Source organism: Ursus maritimus, unplaced genomic scaffold (assembly GCF_017311325.1).
Source record: "Ursus maritimus isolate PB19 unplaced genomic scaffold, ASM1731132v1 scaffold_19, whole genome shotgun sequence".
Lineage (NCBI taxonomy): Eukaryota > Metazoa > Chordata > Mammalia > Carnivora > Ursidae > Ursus > Ursus maritimus.
The window spans coordinates 35,929,154-35,948,862 of record NW_024424341.1 but is presented as its reverse complement, the minus strand read 5'-3'; the positions used below and the strand labels follow the sequence as shown (position 1 = coordinate 35,948,862).

At 54.1% G+C, this 19,709-nt stretch overlaps 1 protein-coding gene across 1 annotated transcript; it reads right to left on the bottom strand.

Moving 5' to 3' along the window:
* Window positions 1-4,012: 4,012 nt before the first annotated feature.
* On the bottom strand, window positions 4,013-18,682 carry MLYCD (malonyl-CoA decarboxylase). The gene is made up of 5 exons (XM_040633656.1): window positions 18,112-18,682; window positions 10,751-10,863; window positions 9,315-9,471; window positions 7,249-7,398; window positions 4,013-5,106 (listed from the first exon to the last, which is right to left on the bottom strand). Exons 1-5 carry the CDS (start codon window positions 18,658-18,660, stop codon window positions 4,573-4,575), a joined length of 1,503 nt encoding a protein of 500 aa, XP_040489590.1. The 5' UTR covers window positions 18,661-18,682; the 3' UTR covers window positions 4,013-4,572.
* Between the last annotated feature and the right edge of the window lie 1,027 nt (window positions 18,683-19,709).

Sequence of the window (19,709 nt, the reverse complement as noted above, 5' to 3'; positions counted from 1 at the left end):
ATTTTAGGAAATGTCCCCGAGCCCTCTAGTTCAACTACAGACCCCAACAGTTCAAGCCAGAAATAGATATGACTGCTTAACTCACGCTCTAACTGAAGCCCACTGTTCTGATTTCTTACCACACTTTCTTGAGGCACTGACAGGGTTTGCAATGACCGGAACATTCCAATCGTCAGGCCAAAAAAGCCCTGATAGCAACAGAATGCCTAGATGACCACACTCCATGAGCCCCCTTCCCTGCCCCGATGATGCTGAACACACACCACCCTCACCCATGACCTCGCACTCGTGCCTGTGCAAGTACCTCCCCCCCTCCCGGCCCTCCCCAAACCTCTCTATAAAACCCTAGGTGTCCGTCTTGCAGGTGGCGAGATGACTTGTTAAGGCTTGAGCCCACCACCTGCTGCTAGCACCCAAAATAAATGTCCCTCTCTTGAGTTATTGGCTTCTCTTGGGACAATTCTATCCGAGTTTGTCTGGCAACAGTGTTGGCAAACTGAGCCTGGAACTCTGCTTCGGATTTGCCCAGCCCCTGGGGACCCTCTGGTTTGGAGCAGCTGACCTTGGCAGCACCAGGCCTGGCCTGCTGGATAGCAGCTGGGCTAGATGGGTAACAAGACACTTCCTTTCCACTTTGGGAGAGTCCTGCCGAGGACCCCTCCCTCTTGCCAGAACCTCTGTGTCCTGACATGCCCTGTCCTTTGTCGCTTCGCCTGCCCGGCTGCCCTTCCAACTTTGTCCCCGTTTGTTCCTGCCAGGTGGCTCGGCGCCTCCTCTCTGAGGCTCTGCTCAGGCTGGGCTGTGGGCCTGGAGGTCGGTGTAGGGGGAAAGCAGACTGTGGCCCTGGCCAGCCCCAGACAGTCCCAGCTCCTCCCTCAACAGTGGCTCAATCCTCCCTGAGCTCAGTTTCCTCATCTGTAAATCAGAAACACCCTCAGGCCTCACAGTTGGGAGGTGAGGAGAACATTGGGCTCAGAGCAGAGATAAATCCTCTTTCTTCCTCCTTTTTTGGATGACAGGAAATTAGCTAGGTGAGAAATGCAAATGCCATTTGGAAAAAGACAAAAAACAAAGGCAAGAAAGAGCTGCTGGGTCCCCTCTATCAATTTTGCTAAATCGCAAATAATGCAGAAGCTGTCTGTGGTGGGTGGAAATCATCGGGCAGCTGTCTGTTCCAAGAATAGATCAAAAAGCACCTCCTATTCCAATGAGTGCTTCAGAATCCAATTAAAAATCAGAGAGCTGTTCACTCCATTTAAATTTTAAATATACCTTATGCTTAATTTCAAACAAAGCCCAGGAAAAGGTGATCTTTGCAAAAATGTTCGGAGATTCCTCCTCCCCACCTTTTAAGGCACGCTCAGAATCAGTAGAAAGCAGCCCCCTCTGGCTGGAGTGTTAAGGCCCCCTGATGCCCGAGGGAGGGTGGAGCTGTGCCGCCCTTAGTGGCTCCCAATATGGGCTCCCACTGGTGGGGGGGCAGAGAAGGTCCAGCCCTCCAGAGAAGGGCAGAGGGAGGGAGGGCAGGGAGAAGGGGAGACAGGGGAGGGAGAGGGAGGGCTGGCTGAGCCGGGGAGAAAGAGCAGGTAGGTATGAGTGAGTCTCTGGCCTGAGCAGTGCAGAGTGTAAGTTCCTGCGCCCCCCTCCTCTGGGAACAAATTACCCCACTTAGTCACCTTTAGAAATTGTCAAACAGAAGCCTGAAGACTGCCAAACACTCAATTTCCAAATATGGGGAAGAGAGGATGGAGAACCTATTCTATCCAGGTGACCATGACGGTGGTCATTCCTCTGGGCTTCTCAGCAGCCCTGAAGTGCCTGTGTGCTGCGGTTACCCCGTTTACAGATGGGAAGACTGAGGCGAAGCGACGGTAAGTTGCTCCAACTGTTGGGCCACATGTTGCCTTTCCGCACAGAAAGGGGCCAGTGAACAAGTCTGAGCAGGTCGGTCCCAAGTCCATTAGCACACCTGAATCATAATTAATCCCATTTCCAGCAGAGCCCAGGCCTGAGCCTGTGGGGAAACCCTTGTGGAAGGGAGGGAGAGAGATGGGGGTGTGTCTGAACCACAGAACCCAAAGCAGGGAGGCCTCAGGAGTGGAGCTTAGACCAGGGGTTCGGGAGGGAGGGGAGCAGAGCCTCTCCTGAGATGGGGTCTGAAGGGTGGGCTGGGGGACACAGGCGAGGAGCAGGCTCCATGGTTGGGGGGCGCGGAGTGCAGCTTCAGCTCTGAACCCGGCACGCTACGGAAACGAAGGACGACAATGTATTGAGCACCTACTGTGAGCCGTCCCACCACAGGCACTTTATAGAAGACGACATTATGGTCCGAGTGGTTGACTGGGTCCCCCGAGAGCACGTGGGACAGCTCAGGTCTGGGAGACAGGACCTACACCTGTAGCCACAGTGTCCCCTTGCAATGATGTCACCTGGACAGCAGGTGCTCTCAGGCAGGCTGCAAACTCAAGATGACGGGATCCGGTAACCCGCTGCTGCCTCCCAGGCCCGCTGCTGCCACTTTTTGCAAAGGGTGCTGTGTGTGCACCTGGGCACTCGGACCATCCCTCAGAGGAAACGGGGAGCCGGGCCGTGTCAGCCACCCCTGTCCTGCTAGGAGCCGCAGGGTAAGTGTGACAAGTACAAAAACAACAGGGTTTCCTGTAACCTCAGTGGAGTGAGGTGAGTTTCAGCCCACGGCAGCACAAGGCGGCGGCCCAGCTCCCTCCCTTCAGTGATTTGGACTGATGCACCGAGACGAGATACTCGATACTCGTCTCCCCACACCCATCCCTCTTGGGCTGTCTGGGCTGCTGTGACCAAATGCCACAGACCGAGTAGCCTATAAACAGCAGGAATTTACTGTTCACAGCTCTGGAGGCTGGAAATCCAAGATCAGGATGCCAGCATGGGTGGGTGAGGGCCCTCTTCCAGGCATAGACACTTTGTAACCTCACAGGGTGGAAGGGTCCCGGGGGGCTCTGTGGGGCCTCTGGTTGAGGGCACTCATCCCACTCACGAGGACACCACCCTCATGCCCTAATCACCCCTAAGTCCCCACCTAATGCCATCACCTTTGGGGGACAGGGGTCCAAGGTATGAATTTGGGGGGGTGCGATATTCAGACCACAGCCCCATCCACATCCTGGACCTAGCCAGCTGGCCCATCTTACAGGGTACCGCAAAACCACTGTAAGTCATGAGATAAGGCCTGACAAGAAAGCAAGCTCCCCGAGCGTGGTGGGAGCCGGGTGACAGGCGCACAAGCTTGTCTGACTATCTGCTTCTGTGTCTTTGGTTTGAAAATGTCCACAGTAAGAAGCTACATGGAGAGAGAAGGTGTGAAGTGTGTGTATGTGGGGGGTGGTTCAGGGTGGTGGTCTCACGGCACCCCTGCCACCCAGCAGCGGCCCACGCGTGAACTCTTCCCCGGCTCCTTGACGGCGGCACCCCTGGGCCCATGAGGAGCTCCAGAGCCCAAGCCCTGTCAGGGTGAGCTCAGAGCCGTGCCGAGCGGCACCTGACTGCTTCCACCAGGATTCAGAGAAAGACATTTCCAGGGCTGACCACCGTCCCGGCGTTTGTTATCAGGCAACAAGCCCCACGCAGCCGGTGATGCAGAAGGAGCAGGGGTCGGGTCTGGAAGATGAAGAGCACGGAAGGCCAGGGGACCCGTCTGCAGGAGTGACAACAGTGAGACCGTGCAGGCAGACACCCCCCAGTACTCCTACAACTGCTGGCACCGCCTCTGCCTGCCTCTCTGTTCTCACCCCCTCTTCACAGAGCCCCCAGACACGGGCGGGGCAGGCCGGGACCAGCAGCACTGCTGGCATCTCAGAGCCCGTCCCAGCTTCTGAGGTCTCGGCTCCCCGAGGAGGCCACCACGCCGTCTCATGTCACCGCGTGCTCTTTGCTTCACACAACAAGCGCGCTCGGTACTACGAGGCTCCTTATGAACCTGCGTCTCCGAAACTGTAACGTCTACAACCCAATTCAAGCCCTGTGCAACACCACCTCATGTGTTCAATGATTTAATTTCATAAACTTTGTGCAGTCATGAATATTTCCCTACATTCGGGATCTCCAAAATTTGAATAACTTGTAGCACAGCCCTCTATCCCTTCGTAGTGAGTGGAGAAAAATGGCTAAAACAACCATGGCTGAATTACTCCTGTTCTAAGCCTGAAGGAGAATCTGCTCTCACCTGGGCCATCTGCCCCGGGCCCGGCGGGGCTGGCCGGTCCACCCTGGACGACAGCCAGCAGAGGCTCTAGAGCTTTCTGAAGATGGGGGGACCACAGCGCCGCCTCTGGCAGGGAGCCAGGCCGCTCTCCCGGGGAGGGCGGAGCACCCCCGCCCGGGCCGCGTCCACCCCCCCACTATCTGGCGTCAGGCACCGCACCTGTGCGCCCGCAATGGAAGTCAGGGCACAGCCTCCCAGTGTGACCTTGCTGTGGGCCAGAGAACAAGCTCTAGCCCTGCTTGACTAAAAATCTCCTTTTGATACATAACCCTCCCTGACCCACCCAGAAAATCATCCTTCTCTGGGTGGGGGATGTCTGCTTGGGGACAGGTTTAAAGTTTGCTGTTCTTCTGAAACTGGGCCACGAGGCTGAGGACCTGCTCGGAAGCTTTGATGTTCTTGGAGCAGAGGTAGCTGGTGCTGTTGGTGGCTGTCTCCCCAGGGTAGTACCGGTAGTTGACCATCAGTCCGCAGGAGCTGGTGATGCCCTTGAGGCTCGCGTCGGCCATCCAGTTGATGCGCCATATCGTGGCCCCGTTCTGCAGATGGAAGTTCGCCACAGGGTTCAGGGCGAAGCCCCGGTGCTTCTCTCCATATAAGTACCAGGCACAGAGCCGCATCAAGGGGGCCTGGAGCGCCCTGACCAGCCTCTCAGACTTCACCCATTCACTGCTGCTAAGAAAGACCTTGAGGGTCTCATTAATGGGACCGCCTGTGATCTCAGTGATTTCTTTACATTCTGAATCGGTAAAGAGTTCACTCCTCCCGTGTTCCTTTGCTTGCGAGTTCAGGAGTCCCAGGAGCCACTTGGTGAATCCAGGTATAGGAGACAGACTTGAAAATGTCCCAAGATGAGGAAACTCTTTCTGTAAGGCACAGATGGTTGGGAAAGGAAGGTGGAGAAAACACACACACACAATTCAGCAGGTCTGTCCCTGCAGCAGAAACACCCCTCCACTTATCATGTGGGCCTCATGAAGCCCTGCACGCTGCTGTACAGGTTACGACATGGTATTTGATGTGCATTCATTCTCTCCTTTCGAGGCACATTTATTAAGAACCTGACACACGCTAGGCCCTGGAGGCATCCTGAGTCCCCAAGGTGAGCCTGTGCGCTACTTCTCTGTCTGCACTGTCTATCACAGGGGCAAGTCAGGGCCCGGGCCCGAAATGACAAGTGGGGGCTGCGGTGACGTGGGGCTTGATACACAGTCTTCTGACCACAGCTCTGGTCTGTGTGGCACACCACGCCCCTCCCAGGGACTTCTCTGCAGCCACAGGAGCCTGGTTTGGCACTTGGCACGCAAGCACTCAATGACTGTGTCGTGAGCAAGTAGTTGCTGGCCTGCGATCCCGCAGTGCGTGCGAGGATGGGCCAGAAGGGGAGGCCACGGCTGCTTCTCCATCTCAAGACAGTACAGTTCATTGGACGACACGGTTCATGGTCAAATGACAGATCTCGAGGACCAGTTTGTAAAAAGCAAGCATTTTCAGATTAAAAATGTACTATGTGCTCGCTCCAGAAGAATTTTTTTTTAACTTCTGATGGAAGCAGAAACAAACCAACAAACCCTACCAATATTCCAGGACTCTGAGGTACCTACCCTCCAGGTCTGATAAAGTGTAACTCCTTCTGGTCTTTCTCCAGGCAGTTTTTCCCAGAGTGAGACGTTTAGTTTATGCCCCTGCTTTATGAACCTGGATCATGAGCATTTTCTCATTCAAAATTCAAAAACATAACTTTAACAGAACAATATTAAAAGATAAGACTATACCATGACTTTCCTAACCACGTTCTTTTTAATGGGCATTTCGGGCGGCTCTCAAGGATCTGCCTTTATAAACCATGACGCACACGCTGGTGTGGCACAATGACAGGGCTTTTTTCGGGGTTCTCCCTGGTGACTATCAGGCTCACAGCCGAGCGCAGGACCAGTGACCCCGCCCCCCCCCATGGCTACTGGGCGGAGGGGCCAACTCTGACCCTCCGGAAACAGTCTGTGGGTGAGTTATCCAGAACCCTGGATTCTGCCCTTCCTTTGACGCTTTTCTCACCCTGATACACCCCCTGCTCCCTTTCCCTGCTCCATTCATCAACACCGATGCAAAAAAGAAGGCAAGAAGAAGAAACTTATATTAATTAGATGTGGCTCCTATCGCCTCTGGGGAGAAGGTGGCAAGAGAGTGATTCTAATGAAGCTGATATCCAACTGAATCCTGAGTTCTCAGATTTAAGATTGATTATGAATTTAATACAAAGCACGTCAGTATTTTAATTCCATTCTGTCACTCTCCATGGAAGGGCTTCTGCTTCGGGCGCCGTGTTGAAACCACCCAAAGCAGAGAGCACTGCTCTCAGAGCCAATTATTAGCAATCTAATTATTTTACCTAATAATTAGATTCTGCTCACTGCAGTTCACTTAAGCCCCTTATGAGATCGTTTCAGAAAGCTAGACCTGGACTGAATGTGAACATTTCTGCTGTGGGATGGTGAAGCGTTTTTCCCAGGGCAATAGGGGGAAGTAACAAAAAAAAAAAAACAAAAAAAAAAACAAGGCCAGTGTGTTTACCTTTGAGCTGCCTGGTCTAACCTCGACACTCTCTCACAGCCGATGAGAAAGCCTGCGCTGAGGGGGTGTCGGGGCCAGAGCCTGGAGGGCGTGGGAGCCGGTCAGGCACGGCCAAGACGACCACAAAGCGTGCCATCCAAACTGGGACATGGGGGCTAAGGGACTGGTGGTTACGAAACCGGGACAGCACACGCCAGCCAGGAGAGGTCCCGGCCACAGAGTGGAAGGCTCCTTGGAGGGGCTGATGTCCTTGGAAGACATCTGAGAGCGAGTTTCCAGACGCACCTTTCTCGGCACTGCCTCCTTCTGAGTCGTCTCGGGGCACCTGGGACATGCCAAGGGGCATGTGGCTCTTTCCCACCCCTCTCACCCCCCTCCAGGTCCTCTCCTGTCTCTTGTCCGAGGGGCTGACACCTGAGGCCCTGCGCAGCACCCACCTGCAGCTCCTTGAGCACTCGCTTCACCAGGACGGTGCCCAGCTCCACCCCCTGCAGTCCGGGCTGCGTCAGGCTGATGGAGTAGAAGATGGCCGCGGAGATCTTGCTCCTCTCCTCTGTGTCCGCTGGGGGGCAGTCCTTCACTATGGCCTGGAAGACACCATGGTGGTGAGGGTGGGCCTGGGCCCCTCGCTTCCCATGCCTGCCCTACCTCCTGGGGCCGGGAGAAGCTGGGGAGGGTGGGAGCCCGGAGACCTCAGCCCCTGTTCACGGATGGATGAGGCTCTGGGGACCGCAGGCCTGTTCTGACTGGAAATCTCTTGGAGGCGGCAACTGCGCGGCCTCACTGGGCTGTTTGCTGCACCTGCACCATTTCCATCCTTTTGAACGTCTCAAAAAACTACCCGCGTCCCGTTTGTCTCTTCCAGGCCTTTGTGCTGAGGGAGCCAGCAACGACTCTCCTCCCGGCCTGCCCGTGGCACCCAGACCTAGCCTACCCCACCAGGGCCCTACTTCCCGTGCAGGCCTGCTGGCTGTAGCCCGTAGTCATTTTCATTCCTTCTCTCCGGCTCTAGGCTTTTAGATTTCTCAGTAGGCCATACCGGGTCCTATACAGTTTTGCTCTTAGGAAATTTACCTTTCTATGTACCTTTTTGATTTTGTGCTACATCCTTGTTTTTCCTCAGGGAACACACACACACACACACACACACACACACCCTGTGCACAACCCCCTCCCCTGTCGCCTGCTCCCGATCTCCAGCACAGAAGGCACTGCCCTGAGGGCTGGGGTGTGGGCAGGATTGGAATCCCATCTCATCCTTACTGGTTCTGGGATCCTGGGCACAGCACTGAAGTCCCCCTAAGCCTCAGTCTTCTCACACCCACACGAGGCCAGTGACAGTGGGCGTGACGCCTAACACACTGCACGGCGCAGGGACTCAGGGACGTGCTTCAGGAGCTGACGGGCACCGAGCAAACGCTCAATCCATATACACGGAAGTAAGAGCGCGCAAACATGCTCGGCCCGGGCTGGAACTTTACTCAAGCGTAAGCCAAGGCCGGCTTTTCTGTAGTAAACCCACATGTAAATACATGCACGAGAGCCCGGGTGAGAGGGTGTACCACGTGTACGTGCCTTCGTCTCTCTCCTGCTCCCCTATGCTGGGCAGTTGGCCATCATGTCCAGCCTTTCAAAACTGTACACGATGCCCTGATGAGCCACCGTCTGCGCTCTCAGGTCTGAGCATTCCCCGGGGATGAATCCCTCAGAGTGGAAATTGTAGGTGGAAAACAACGCGGGTTCTCTCTTTTCATAGACACCCCCCCCCCCCCCAGAGAGCACTGCCAGCGTTTGCCACGAAACCCTTCGGGCGATTTCTCCCTGGTGGTCACGAAGGCCTGCCCATTTGCTCTGCTTGATTTCTCCGCCTTCTGATACTCGGAAACGCTGCCCGCATGACCACCGCGGTACCTGCTCTTTCCAGCTTCCTAACCGGCCGTTCCGGACGCAAAGCCCGAAGCGACCGGGCGTCTCCGCTCCCCTCACCTGCCTGCCCCTTCCTCGCAGTCTGCCCCCATCCCGAGCTCTGCACTGGTTCTCCTTCTGCAGCCTCCCCCCTGCCCCCCACCCCTGCAGGAAGGATGTGGACTTTCTTGCCAACTCCGTGGCACGCCGGGCCTGTCCCCTCTGCTCCCCAGGCAGAGCGCTGGGCCCACAGCAGGCACGCGGCACACAGTCTTAGTTTTCAAGTTTTTAGTCACAGGTCTTTTATACCTGCCCACAGGCACTTAACAAAGGTTCACATGTGGAAGCAAGTGCCCTCCCTCCCTCAGCCAGGTCTCCGCTCAAGTTCAGCTCCCACAGGGGAGCACCGTCCTCGTTCTCTAACTGTTTATACAGTACGTGCCTACACCCACGCAGATCTGGAGATTTCTTCTCTAGCCAGTTCGAAACACGAATGCCTCAAGCAATGGATTTCATAAAGAGGGATAAAACCAAGTTTTAGAAAAATGTACGGGGCTCTGCAGGACGCCTGCGTGGTTCGGCAGCGACCGTCAGGTACCTGGATGTTGCTGGAGATCTCGCCGGTCAGTGCCACGTGCAGCACGACCAAGGGCTCCTCGGGGGCTGCACAGTGAGAAAAGAAGTAACACCTCCTGTAAGGCCCGACGCGTCGCTTCATGTCCATCCAATTTTTCACAGGATGCACGGCCTCTGACCTGAGGAGAGAATTAGAAAGAAGTAAGACGGCTGGACAACTTACAAGTTCAAGAAGCACGGCTGATTCCTATTCGTATCACTCACTAGAGTCAAATAAATCCTCCAACTACATCCTCAGAAGTCAAAGAGAATCATTTTAATATGAAACAGCACTGACAGCAACTCCAACTAATGACCACTTTACACACAAAACTGTCCTCTAATTCTTAATACCCGCTCTTAAGACTAGTTTGTGGGGCCCAGTGTGCAGCCATTTTATTTATGTATTTTTTAAAAGATTTTATCTATTCATTTATTTGAGAGAAAGAGACAGAGAGAGAGAGACTCCTCATTGAACGTGAAGCATAACTTGGGGCTCAGTCTCATGACCCTGAGACCATGACCTGAGCAGAAACCAAGAGCTGGGGGTGCCTGGGTGGCTCAGTCATTAAGTGTCTGCCTCCGGCTCAGGGCGTGATCCCAGGGTCCTGGGATCGAGACCTACATCAGGCTTCTCCGCTGGGAGCTTGCTTCTTCCTCTCCCACTCCCCCTGCTTGTGTTCCCTCTCGCTGGCTGTCTGTCAAATAAATAAATAAAATCTTAAAAAAAAAAAAAAAAAGAAACCAAGAGCTGGACGCTCAACCGACCAAGCCACCCAGGCGCCCCTGCGCAGCAGATTTTAATGCAAAACTAGCCGGATGCTTTGGGGTTAAACATCCTGGTTTTATTCCTCTGAGTCTCTGCGGTGTGGGGTCCGTGATGCCAACGCGCATCCCAGTTCCATATTGTCCAGCGACCTCCTCCCAACCACTGTGTTGTTTTCCACATGTGACATGGCAGCCCCTGGAATTTGTCACACTTCAAAGAGCAACCTTCCGCAAGCCTTAGCTTCCTTAAGACGGCATGGAGCATGAAGACCCTGAGACGGAAGTGTTCCTCCTGTCTGGGGACTGTCGTGACATGCCAGCCTGGGCTTCCCCGTGTCCCGGGCACGCTGGCATCAGGCACCATACAGCCCATTCACAGATATACCCAACAGAGTTTTCCCAACTAGGGGAGATACTAATGCACACGCTAGGTCCAGTGAAGTCCTGCGGCTGCGATGCTGGGGCCTGCGGGAAACACGAGGACATCAACGGGACCCCGCGTGCAGAATGGTCGGTGCCCACCTGTGATCTCGACATTACTTACTAGGACAGGACAACAGTGGCGAATACTGTGCTTGGAACCGAACGCATGTGCGGATGGAGACTGACTTTCAGCTAACATTTAGGAGAAGTGAAAACCTTAATACTTACTCGCTGATTTTCTGCAGCACCTCACAGGGCGAGTGCCAGGTGACCCGTTCTAGGCTCAGGAAGCCAGAAGAGAACCACTCTGAGAGCATACCCTTCAGCACTCCGTTCATCTCCTGAAAGGGAGAACACGAAGCACTGAGTGCCGGGGACAGACTTGTCGCCAGCCGGCACAGTGGATAAAGTGGCAAAGGGGGACACAAAGCCACCTGCACGGTGCTTCTCCAGTTTCTCTGCGGGACCCATCCCGACTGGGGGCGTGGCACCCAGCTCTCGACTTAGCCTCTGCGACCCCAGTCAAATGGTATGTTGGGAAGCGTTCACCGCAGTGAACACGACTGAAAACGTGAGGTTGACGGGACAATGGAGGGCACGAAGGGCACGCTAACACCGGCGGCGCGGGACTCCACTTAGAGCCACATCGTCAGCTCTAAGATGCGCGTTTTCGTATTTGGACATCTCTGAAGTTGAGATGCATTCTTCACGTGACGGCAGGTCACTGCTGACGTTGGGAGCGGTTTTTCCTGCTCTAGTGCAACATAAAACAATAGCACGCCCGGTGATCAGTGCATTTAGACTTGATGAAATTATTCTAATTTCACTTCACTTTATTTGTATCTGATCTACTTCCAGTAGTGCCGTGAGTCAACTTCACCTTTCAAGCAAGGAATGGCACCAGGTGCGTAGGGAAAGGAGAGGACGTGGGGGCAGACCCGGCTCAGGGTAGCCTCCCGTGACACGCTGAACACCGACGGCAGGAGGCCTCCCGACAGCCAGAGCGAGAGGACGCCCGGGGCAGCAGACACGGCTTGCTCCTCAACAGCTGCCTCCCCTTCTTCCAAACGCACAGAAGCCTTATGCTTTAGGGAGGCGCGTGGCTGTCCAGGTTCAAAATCACACTGCAGCTAGGGGAAGTCATAGGACTGATTTATGGCCAATCCAGTGTATACACAAGTGTCCTGAAGCAGCTTTAGGGAACCTTAAAAAATGACAAAAGAGTATACCCTTGGCCATCTTTTCTTTGTCACTCCCCCTGCAGGCTGGAAGGTGATGTGATCGCCAGAGCAGCCATCTTGGGCCATGAGGTAAGGCTGGGGATGAAGGTTTTTAGGGGAGAGCCAAATGGAAGTCTGGGTCAACTGAAGGCACCACAGAACAGAATCAGCCCTGGGGTGTCTACCTTCAGACTTCTATATGAGAGACAAATTCTCTCTTCTTCAAACCACTATTATTTTGGGTTTCTGTTACAGATGAACTGCATGTTAACAGGTACACTGAATATTATTACTGAATAATAATAAACATCTCAGGACATCTGGTACAGAATTGACAAAGAGCTGTAACTACAAAAGCTGTGAATATAGGACCACTTCACATTTTATTCCCTGATAAAAGGTGAAAGGACTCACAATGTTGTCACTTGAGACAAGTTACAATTAAGTATAGGGTTGGTGGCTCAGAAAAGGTTTCAGAAGGAAGTGAGATCCATCTTGAAATAGTTAAGGCCTGGGGCACAGAACCAGCCCCAAATTTGTTCTGTGTGACCCTATGGGGGCGAGGAGGGAGGTAAATCTTGGACCAACGGGGAAATCACAGACCAAGTTAGGCTTGGATTGAATTTAATATAAAAGGAGAAGACTTCAATAGCTAGGGCTGACTACCCGTGCTGTCCTGGGAGAGAGTGAACCTCACCATAGGCGGGGACCGAGCGCAGGGTCGATGAGGATTTGGTGGAGCTGTTTTAAGGATTTATGGGTTGGACCAAATGCCCTTTACAATTCCTTTTAATTCTCGCTCCATAACCCGGTCCTCTTCACTCAGCTCTATGCCTGCAGTGAGGGCAGACGTCGTTTCGACTTCACTCCTCTGGTGCCCGAGGAATCCAGGGGGGTCTCCCATGGGGAAGACAGCTAACAGACTGATGTCAAATGAAAGAGACAAGAAAGACTGGAGAATGGAGAGCAGGCAGTGGCAGGATGGGAGAAGAGAGGCCATCGACCGGGCAGCAGAGAACTGCTGCTTATAAAGTACTGCCTTGGACCACAACCGTTCTTACCTTCCTGGGTCCTCACGCACTCTTGAGTACGTGCTAAAAATCAGGGACCCGCTCCCTACAAAAACACAGACACATGTGTCAACATCTGCACACAATCTCCTGGGATTCACGGAACCCTCTGAAACTCAGCTTTGGCTCATCCCCAGGGGTTCGCGGACCCCAGGTTAGGAACCTGTGCACTGAAGGGTTAGGGCTATATTAGCCACGCTCCACGCCTCGACCACAGTCATGCCAGGAGCATGTGGGAAGTCCCTAGTTTCAGGATCAATTCAGGATTAATGATGAAAGAAATGGTTTGGCTGATGAGAGCTCCCCCTCCAAGGTCTCTTGGTTCTATTTCAGGTTACTGACGGCTGTGAAATGTGACCCTGCCACATGAGATCTGGGAATCTAGGTGAAAGAGCACAAGTCCCCAAGCTCGGCACTCACGCGGCACTGCTGTTCGGGCTGGATCACAGGCGACAGGAGGGGAAGACGCCACCTCTGGTTTGGGCGCATCAGCTCCGCCATCGATCCAACATACACACTCCACTTATGGCGAGGGCGGTCAGCGTGCGCTCGGCTTTCCGGACCTGCCGACCGGGGCTACCTTGGAGGACACCGTGCAGAAGGCCAGCCAAACTCCCCTTGTGGCAGAGAAAAAGCGGTCTCCCAATGCCTCTTCTGAAGTTGTTGGCTCTCAGGATCTCCCCGTTTGAAGTTCTTATTGCTCAGAAGCCCTGAGCCGGGACAGGGAGCTGGAAGCACCGGACAGGTCCCGGCGGCACAGCTAAGACGTTCTAGGTACAATTCCCACTGGAGGAAGCTGCTGTCCCTGGGGCACTGGGGCATCCCTGCCAAACTATAGAGACGGTCCTTTTCGGTCTAGCTAAGCAGAATTTAGGAGAACCAACAAGGACCACTATGTTCACTGAAAAGCAGGACAAGCCACCAAAAGAGGTCACACGACAAAGCATCCAGTGTGACTGAATCTCAAGAGAGTGGGGACACTGGCCAGTCTGCTGCGAGTTTAGCTCCCTCTCTGGTGGCCCCCGCGCTTCTGTCAAGGCCCACACACATCTCATCTCACTGGAATCTCTATGTTCAAACTGCCATCAAGAAACCCTTCCATTTTCTAAATGTCAACTTCCTTCTAGTGTCCACAAACCACTGAACGGAGCTTAGACCTCCTAGAATGGGAACTCGAGTCGGCTTCACGGGGGATTTTCTAAGAAACGTACCTCCTCGACCCCAACTGGCCTGTGGAGGACAGACAGCCTCTAAACCACACACACACACACACACACACACACACACAGAGCATGTGCCGACCCTCACACCCGTTTCCAGTAATCACAACCTGGGACCGTGGCGAACTGTGCCCGTTTGTGAACGTGATTTTGAGCTAAGCTGCACAGTAATCAGAGCACGTCTTAGAAGAGAAGCAGGCTGACCTTGAGTACACCAACCGCCAGCAGCATCTCTCACCTCAGCGCGCAGCCCATGGGCCCTAGGGTTAAAGGACCTGGCTAAAATCATGCCTCCAATCAGCCGAGGGCACAGACCGTCTTGAGAGCCGGCCCGTCCGTCCATCTCCACACACCACTACCTCTGCAATACCCACCGCCCCGCGAAACACACCCAGTCAGCTTCCTTTTTGGCCGCATACTTGCTGGTTACTCTAAAAATGCCATTGCCCCCTACAGGATTCGGTAAACTAGAACTGGTTGTGGGCCTGCAGCGGATGGAGAGTATTCCGGGGTGAACGCTCAGGGCCGAACCCACAGCAGCCCTCATGCAAACCAGCGCGTGTCCACGTGACTTCACCCGGCAAGTCCGGAGGTGCGCAGGTGCAGGAGTGCGACACCGCGGGGACTCAGTGCCATGTGCACACGGGGAGGGGCGCTCAGATCAGCGGCCAGGGCGGAGTGAGCTCCCTGCTCCCCCAGCATCACAGGGCACCACAGGTCCCTGGGTGTTTGGGACTCCTGCTCTAAAGATTCATGTGCCAAACTTCCAGAGGTTTCTAACACTGAATTCCTCAGAGCAAAAGGTTCTAGCTGTGTTGCCTCTTTGGCTTGGATGCAAAATCCAGAAGGAGGGAGAAGAAACAGAATCAAAGTGGACTGCACACATAATGTGATCCTGGCAAGACATTAGAACATTGAATCCCAGGGACAATTTCTATGGATTAAAAAAACTATTCTCTGAAGGATTCAAATGACAGAGATTAAAAAAGTGTTGCGTGGCTACGTAGAGCAAAGGAGAAGGGAACCGGCAGATTTAGCTCTAGTGGTTATGTGCACCGGACAGGACAGGATCTCCAGGTAGAGAAACGCAAGTGGGGCGACCGAACGACTAGAAAAGGCGTCTTGCCTTTGTCCAGACCACATGCAGAAGCAAAGGTCAGGCTATTGTTACTCATCCTCTGTTCAAGAAATAGCTTTATTCCACGTGACTTTCTGCCTGTCGGTACACAATGTTCGTGTGTGGACTACCTTGGTTGAAGAGCCAAGGGAACCCTGAACAGCGGAGGGCCTGGCTCAGGATCTCCCCAGAGTGGGCCCCTCTGCCCCCCCAGATCCAGTTTCAATGTCACAGCCTTCAGCTGCCACGCTCCTTCTCGCCTGAACGATAACCAAGTTTTCTCGTGTGGTGAAGAACGAGGGCAAGGACGTGTGTGGGAACGGCTCACAGAACTGGAGGATTTAGAACTGGATGGGACCTTACACATCACTGGGGCCGACATGCTGAACCTGCCAAGGGCTGTCCGAATGTCTGACGCGACGCCTCTGCTGGCCGTGCAGAAACCTTCCAAGCCCTCTGGGCTTCCCTCTGGGCTCAGACCTCTGAGTGCAGCAGTGTGACATCAAGACATACAGGGTAGTAAGTGTGCCAACTGTCTTGTGGCAGGGCACCCTGGACTCTCATCTCCTGCATCGTTCAGCATTTTGCTATGCAAGACATTCAACACAAGGCTGATCACCTAGTTGGAGTTGGGGGGCGGCTGGCGGAATAATACATTTCAAATGCTGGATTCTGACGTTAAGGTATAAAATCCAAGCGAATAATAGTAAATGCACACGTACTAACGCACGCGCTGCAGCGCAAAACTGGGCGAGACCACCTTGAACGGGAGTGCTGGAGAAGTTCAGTGCTGAGCAGCTCCTGCTCTGATGGGCTTCCCAAGCAAGCATCATGCAGTGACGTGGGGTCGGGAGCTCTCCATCAAAGCGCCAGCTGGGCTGGAGAGCGGGTCCGCGGAGAGGAGCGAGTAACGGACGGTAAAGCTGGAGATGTCCACGGTAGCTTGGTGTGCACCAAGAACGCCGGAGGAAAGACATTAAATGTGGATCCTTCTGGCCACGGCAGGATTCATGATTTTCCAACAGGGAAGACTGACCAGTGGTTCCAGAGAAAGGTGAGCACTGACGTTACCGGTAAGATGGAAGCTCATACGCTTACTCTTGGGAAAAGTAAATACACTCACAACTAGAGAACATTCAACTCCCCATTCGGTAAAACTAAGTGAAACAAAGCCATTAATTAGCTGGGTGGTTTTATCTTGTCCTTGATTTTGCAGAAAAAGGCAAATTCTAAGAAAACCAAATCCCTTTTAGATCCAGTAAAGTTATCAGCTCCAAGAATCAATGTGTAGTGACAAAGCACACAATTCTGGAGTCAAGACTGGGCTTGAGTTCCAGCTCAGGACTCTGGGCACCGCACTTGGCCATGAAGAGCTATAATCAGCTCATCTGTACAACAGGTCCCTATGGCTTGCTGAGAATGAGATGACTCTTCCCATACTAGACTGGATTGGAATCTCTTGACCAAGTGACCTTAGCGCCAGGAGCATTCCTGGTATAAGATAAACACCCGATGGCCATATGTTGTGTGGAAGGATGGACAGAAGGGGAGATGATTCCATTCTGGGACAGCTGACATTCTATCTAATTCTCCAGTCTTCTATGTAATAAAAATCAAGCTTCTGAAGGACCATAATGGAGTACTGGTCCCTACTTCAAGGAAAAAAAAACCCCAAAGACCTAAGCTTGGATCGAAGACTTAACCCAAGCAGATGGGAAGGCACAGCACATAGAACACAAAGTCTCAAACACTCAGACTGGGCTTGAGTCAGAAATGTGATCAATTCAAATCGTGGCCCTAGATTAACATTAAGCATTATAGATAACCAGCCATCATGAGTAATCAATCACAGCCCTGTTATCACTGAGATTAACCCCATTCTTAACTATCTGCAGTGTTTATGCATCTGAGGCCAAACAGTCAAAAAAGATGAAGTTTCTCATAAACACCGTTAACTCACACTGCATGATGGGGTGATAAACCATGGTGAAAAGAACCCCAGACTGAGGTCTGGGTAGATGATTGGAGACATACCTATTTGCTTTGAGTTCTTGGTCAAGTCTCCTGACCTCAGTAGGCTTCCTTAACCCACCTAAGAATGAGGACATGAACATGAAAATCATCATGCTATTGTTCGAGTTCTTAAATGAATTAGGACATAATCGTTCAAGTGCTCAATTTTTAAAAGCCAACTGCACCCAAAAAAGTTCTGAATGTCAGAAGCTTCCTGAATCATTCATATCATTTTTTGTGCATGAAAAGGGCAGGCTAATGAACCCTTCATATTTAATCCAAGAGTAGACGAGAACTGCGTTCAACTGTCAGCAACCTTTCAAGCCACCACTATTTAAATCTTAAAGCGCTTATTTGCACCTAACATGAGCTCACTGTGCCAAGCACCTGATTACTCAAGTACTCAACTTGGGATCATCACATTTCAGGGCTGAACTCAAGAAAGGGCAATGTCCTGCCCAGTCATGAGGCAGACACCAGAGACCTCATCTCTGTGCATTCCGCAGGGCTTCTTAGACAACGGCTGACACATAGTGGGTGTGCAACTAACTTTTGCTGACACCATCCAGGTTTTTGGAGGCTACGTGATGCTCAGCTGGGCACTCGTTCAAATATATCACAAAGATGTAACTCAGCTAAAATAATAAAAAAGAGATTTCGTGGAGCACACTTAACCATGAAGGAGGCGTTGACAGTCACGTTAAAGGTAGGCGGTGCTGAGTTTCTAGTAAGCACGACACAGTAAACCCTGGAGCAAGGCAAGGATTCAGAAAGCCTGGGAAGGAAGGGGACGGGATGCAGGGGGCTGTAACTGGGGGCAAAGTGTGCGCGGCTTCAGGATGGGGAAGGTGGAGTGTGGGGGGCTTGAGGGGCAGGTGGGGACTGTACGGGGAGGACCGCCAAGAGCTCGCGGACCTGGTGCAAGGCGGGGGCCCGGGCGGGGCCTTACCCGGACGTGCGGCCCCTCCACCAGCTTGAGGGCCTGCGCCTCGAGCAGGTCGGCCCGCAGCCGCACCAGGAAGCGCACGCCGCCGTCCAGCTTGCTGATGTGGTGGAAGAGGCCACGGTAGCGGGGCACCAGCGCGTAGCGCAGCCGGTCCTCGGCCTGCAGCAGCACGGCCGCCTCCCGCGGCTGCTCGCGCAGTTGGAGCACGCCGGCGCTCTGCTCAGCCACCTGGCCGTGGTCCACGCCGAAGCCCCGCGCCAGGCGGCTCAGTAGCTCGGCGCGCTCGGCCGCTTCGGCCAGGCCGCCGTAGAAGCTCACAAAGTCCGCGCACTGGCCCTCGGCCGGCGCCGGCGTCTTCTCGCGCAGCTCGTAGGCCGGCGTGGCTGGCACGGCGCGGCGCAGCAGCTCGTCCATGGCCCGTTCCAGGGCGCCCGCCTCCGCCGCCTCCGCCGGCCCGCTCGACAGCCGGGATCCGACCGGCCGCGGCGGCCGCGGGGGGAGCCGCAACGAGAAGAGGCGCCGCGCCGTCAGGGCTGGCCCCAACCCCTGCATGGCACCGCGCAACAGCCGCCCGGGGGACGCTGGCGCCGCGAAGCTTCCGGCTTCCGGCGCGCACCTGCCTCATTTGTCGAGGCCGAGGGGGCGGGTGGAACGGTGGCCAATCGGAGGGCGGGGCGGGGGGGCTGGGCGCGGCGCGGGGCCAAGTGAGGCCAAAGGTCCCTGTGATGGTATGACGCGGGCGCGGGGGAGATGCGATCCTTCCCTGTGCCCTGGCCACGCAAAGTCACCGTCCCAGCTGCTATCCTCTTGCCCCACCGCGTACGCGCCTCCCGAGCCGTAGAGCCGAGCTCTGCTGCTGCAGGGTGCATCCGGGGGGAATGCTACGCCTGCGGATTCCTGGTCCCTCCGGTCTGGGGAGGAGCCAAGGAATCTGCGTGCTTACCAAGTGTCCCTGGTGGTAGTTCTCTGGCAGGGTAGCCTTTGTCTTAAGTCGTGCCTGGGCGCTCTCCAGTCGTTGCCAGGGTCGGATTATACAGGTTGCCTCCTAAGAGCTGCAGCCCTCCTCTCCTGAGCTTGGGACCCAGGTCTCCAGCTGCTTGCTGGAGAACTTTTCATGGATGCGGCAAATGGGCCCTCCCCACCATTTTAGTCTCCAACCTACCCTTCCTTTTTTTTTTTTTTTTTTTTTTTTTTTTTACGATTTATTTAGTTGAGAGAGAGCGCGCACGAGAGCGCAGGAACAGGAGGAGGGGCGGAGGGAGAGGGAGAATTCCAAGCAGCGGCTCCCCACCCCAACATAGAGCAGGAGGCAGGGTTCTACCTCACAACCCCGAGATCAGAGATCTGACCTGAGCTGACACCAAGAGTGGGATGCTCAACCAACTGAGCCACCCAGGCGCCCCTCTCCCTCCTTCCTAAATTCAACAGTGTTTATTAACCACCTAGTAAGTGCCAGGTCTTGTACTAGGCATGGAGGTAAAATAATGAGCTAGGTAAACTGGATGATGCCCCATGGAATTCACCGTCCCATGGAGAGGATAACCGAACTACAAACGGTGACTGGTGCTAAGAAGGAAACAGGCAGCCTGGAGTGACATGAT